Raw genomic sequence first — 1,590 nt, forward strand, 5'->3', positions numbered from 1 at the left:
GTGTTCCCTCAGGGGAGCCGGTGACTGTGTACCGACTGGAGGAGAGCTCCCCCAGCACTATCAACAACAGCATGTCTTCCTGGGCCCAGCGGGGCCTTTGTGCCAAAATTGAGTTTCTCAGCAAAGAGGAGATGGGTGGAGGACTCAGACGGGCCCTCAAGGTGCTGTGCACTTGGTCAGAGTACGACATCCTGAAACCAGGATATCTGTATATAGTCAAATCCTTCCTTCCTGAGGTGGTCCAAACCTGGCAAAGCATCTACAAGGAGGACACCGTGCTGCACCTTTGTCTCAGGGTAGGGAGCACAGACACACTGTAGACCCTACCAACTGTAAGATTTCATGCATGTTCCTGGCACTGTTCAGCTTTACCAAACAGGCTTCACAGTACCTGTATGGGATGAAAATTGTATAAGCTTATCGTTAATTAGATATGCGTTTACACCTTTTGTAAACTGTAATGTTCAAAGCAATAACGGTCTGTCTCGTTAGTATGAAAAGGTTTTTGACATAAAACATAGAAAACTCTGACAATGTCAAAAACATTCGAACCACAAGAATGCTAAAGAATCTCTTTTTATGGCAATATTTCAAAAGGCTGTATTTTAATTGCTGTTTCTCTGTGTCACCCAGGAAATTCAACAACAACGAGCTGCTCAGAAGCTGACATTTGCCTTCAACCAAATCAGGCCGAAGACGATTCCTTATTTGCCGAGGTAAGCGGGCATGCAGGAGGGATGGCAGAACACAGACAAAAAAATCCCATTTCACACACATCTTAAAAGAGCTTTAATTTCATATCTTGAAATGTTTTAGTGTGATTAAAGATGTTATGCACTCCCAAGTCGCATCCTCAGCTCATTGTGGTTTGGCAAGGCCAGATCGGCATTTGCTTAGTTATATAAAGTAGGCTGTACAACTCCTCCCGCACCTAACTAGATGAACATGTTGTTTCCTGTTTTTGTGATACTCTAACTGTTCATTATAAGGCTACATCCAGCTGTAAGACAGGGAGTTGTGTTGATCTTTCCATTTAATCAGCAAGAAAGCAATCTATTCCTTTTAAAGGGTCAAGACAGTTGTAAAACTATGCCGATATTTTTTGTTTGTATCCAAATTAATAATTCATATTTCCTTTATGGCCTTGACCAACTGCCACTTTGCTTGTTTGAAAACTATGATGTCTCTCTCTCATGGGTGGGCCAAATTCTCTGGGTGGTCAAAGCATAGAACGGGAGGTTACATTGCCCTCAAAGATTCCTGATCGGCCCATGTGAGGTTTCATTTCCTCAAAAGCAGAGCAAGAAACCCAGGGCTCGGTTTACACCTATTGCCACTTCTAGCCACTGGGGGACCATAGGCAGTTCCCATTTCTGTGGGCCATCACCCTGAAACCTGAGTCCTTTGTGTGTTCAGGTTTCTGGAGGTGTTTCTGCTCTACTGTCACTCTGCCGGACAGTGGTTTGCTATAGAAGAGTGCATTACTGGGGAGTTCAGGAAGTTCAACAACAACAACGGAGATGAGATCGTCCCCACCAACCTCCTGGAGGAAACCATGCTGGCCTTCAGCCACTGGACCTACGAGTACAC

General features: G+C 44.6%; 1 protein-coding gene across 2 annotated transcripts in view; it reads left to right on the top strand.

Annotated features, from left to right (window-relative positions):
• LOC117946228 (transient receptor potential cation channel subfamily M member 7-like) overlaps positions 1–1,590 on the top strand; it is a 4,982-nt gene that overhangs the window by 1,537 nt on the left and 1,855 nt on the right. Inside the window, exons 4-6 of one of the 2 annotated variants that reach the window (XM_034874627.1) lie at positions 74–296; positions 634–716; positions 1,417–1,520. In XM_034874627.1, coding sequence (XP_034730518.1) covers positions 74–296; positions 634–716; positions 1,417–1,520 — 410 coding nt within the window. Of the gene's footprint in view, positions 1–12; positions 297–633; positions 717–1,416; positions 1,521–1,590 lie in introns of both variants that reach the window. The other variant, XM_034875443.1, reaches the window with a different exon arrangement.

This window comes from Etheostoma cragini, chromosome 1, assembly GCF_013103735.1.
Source record: "Etheostoma cragini isolate CJK2018 chromosome 1, CSU_Ecrag_1.0, whole genome shotgun sequence".
Lineage (NCBI taxonomy): Eukaryota > Metazoa > Chordata > Actinopteri > Perciformes > Percidae > Etheostoma > Etheostoma cragini.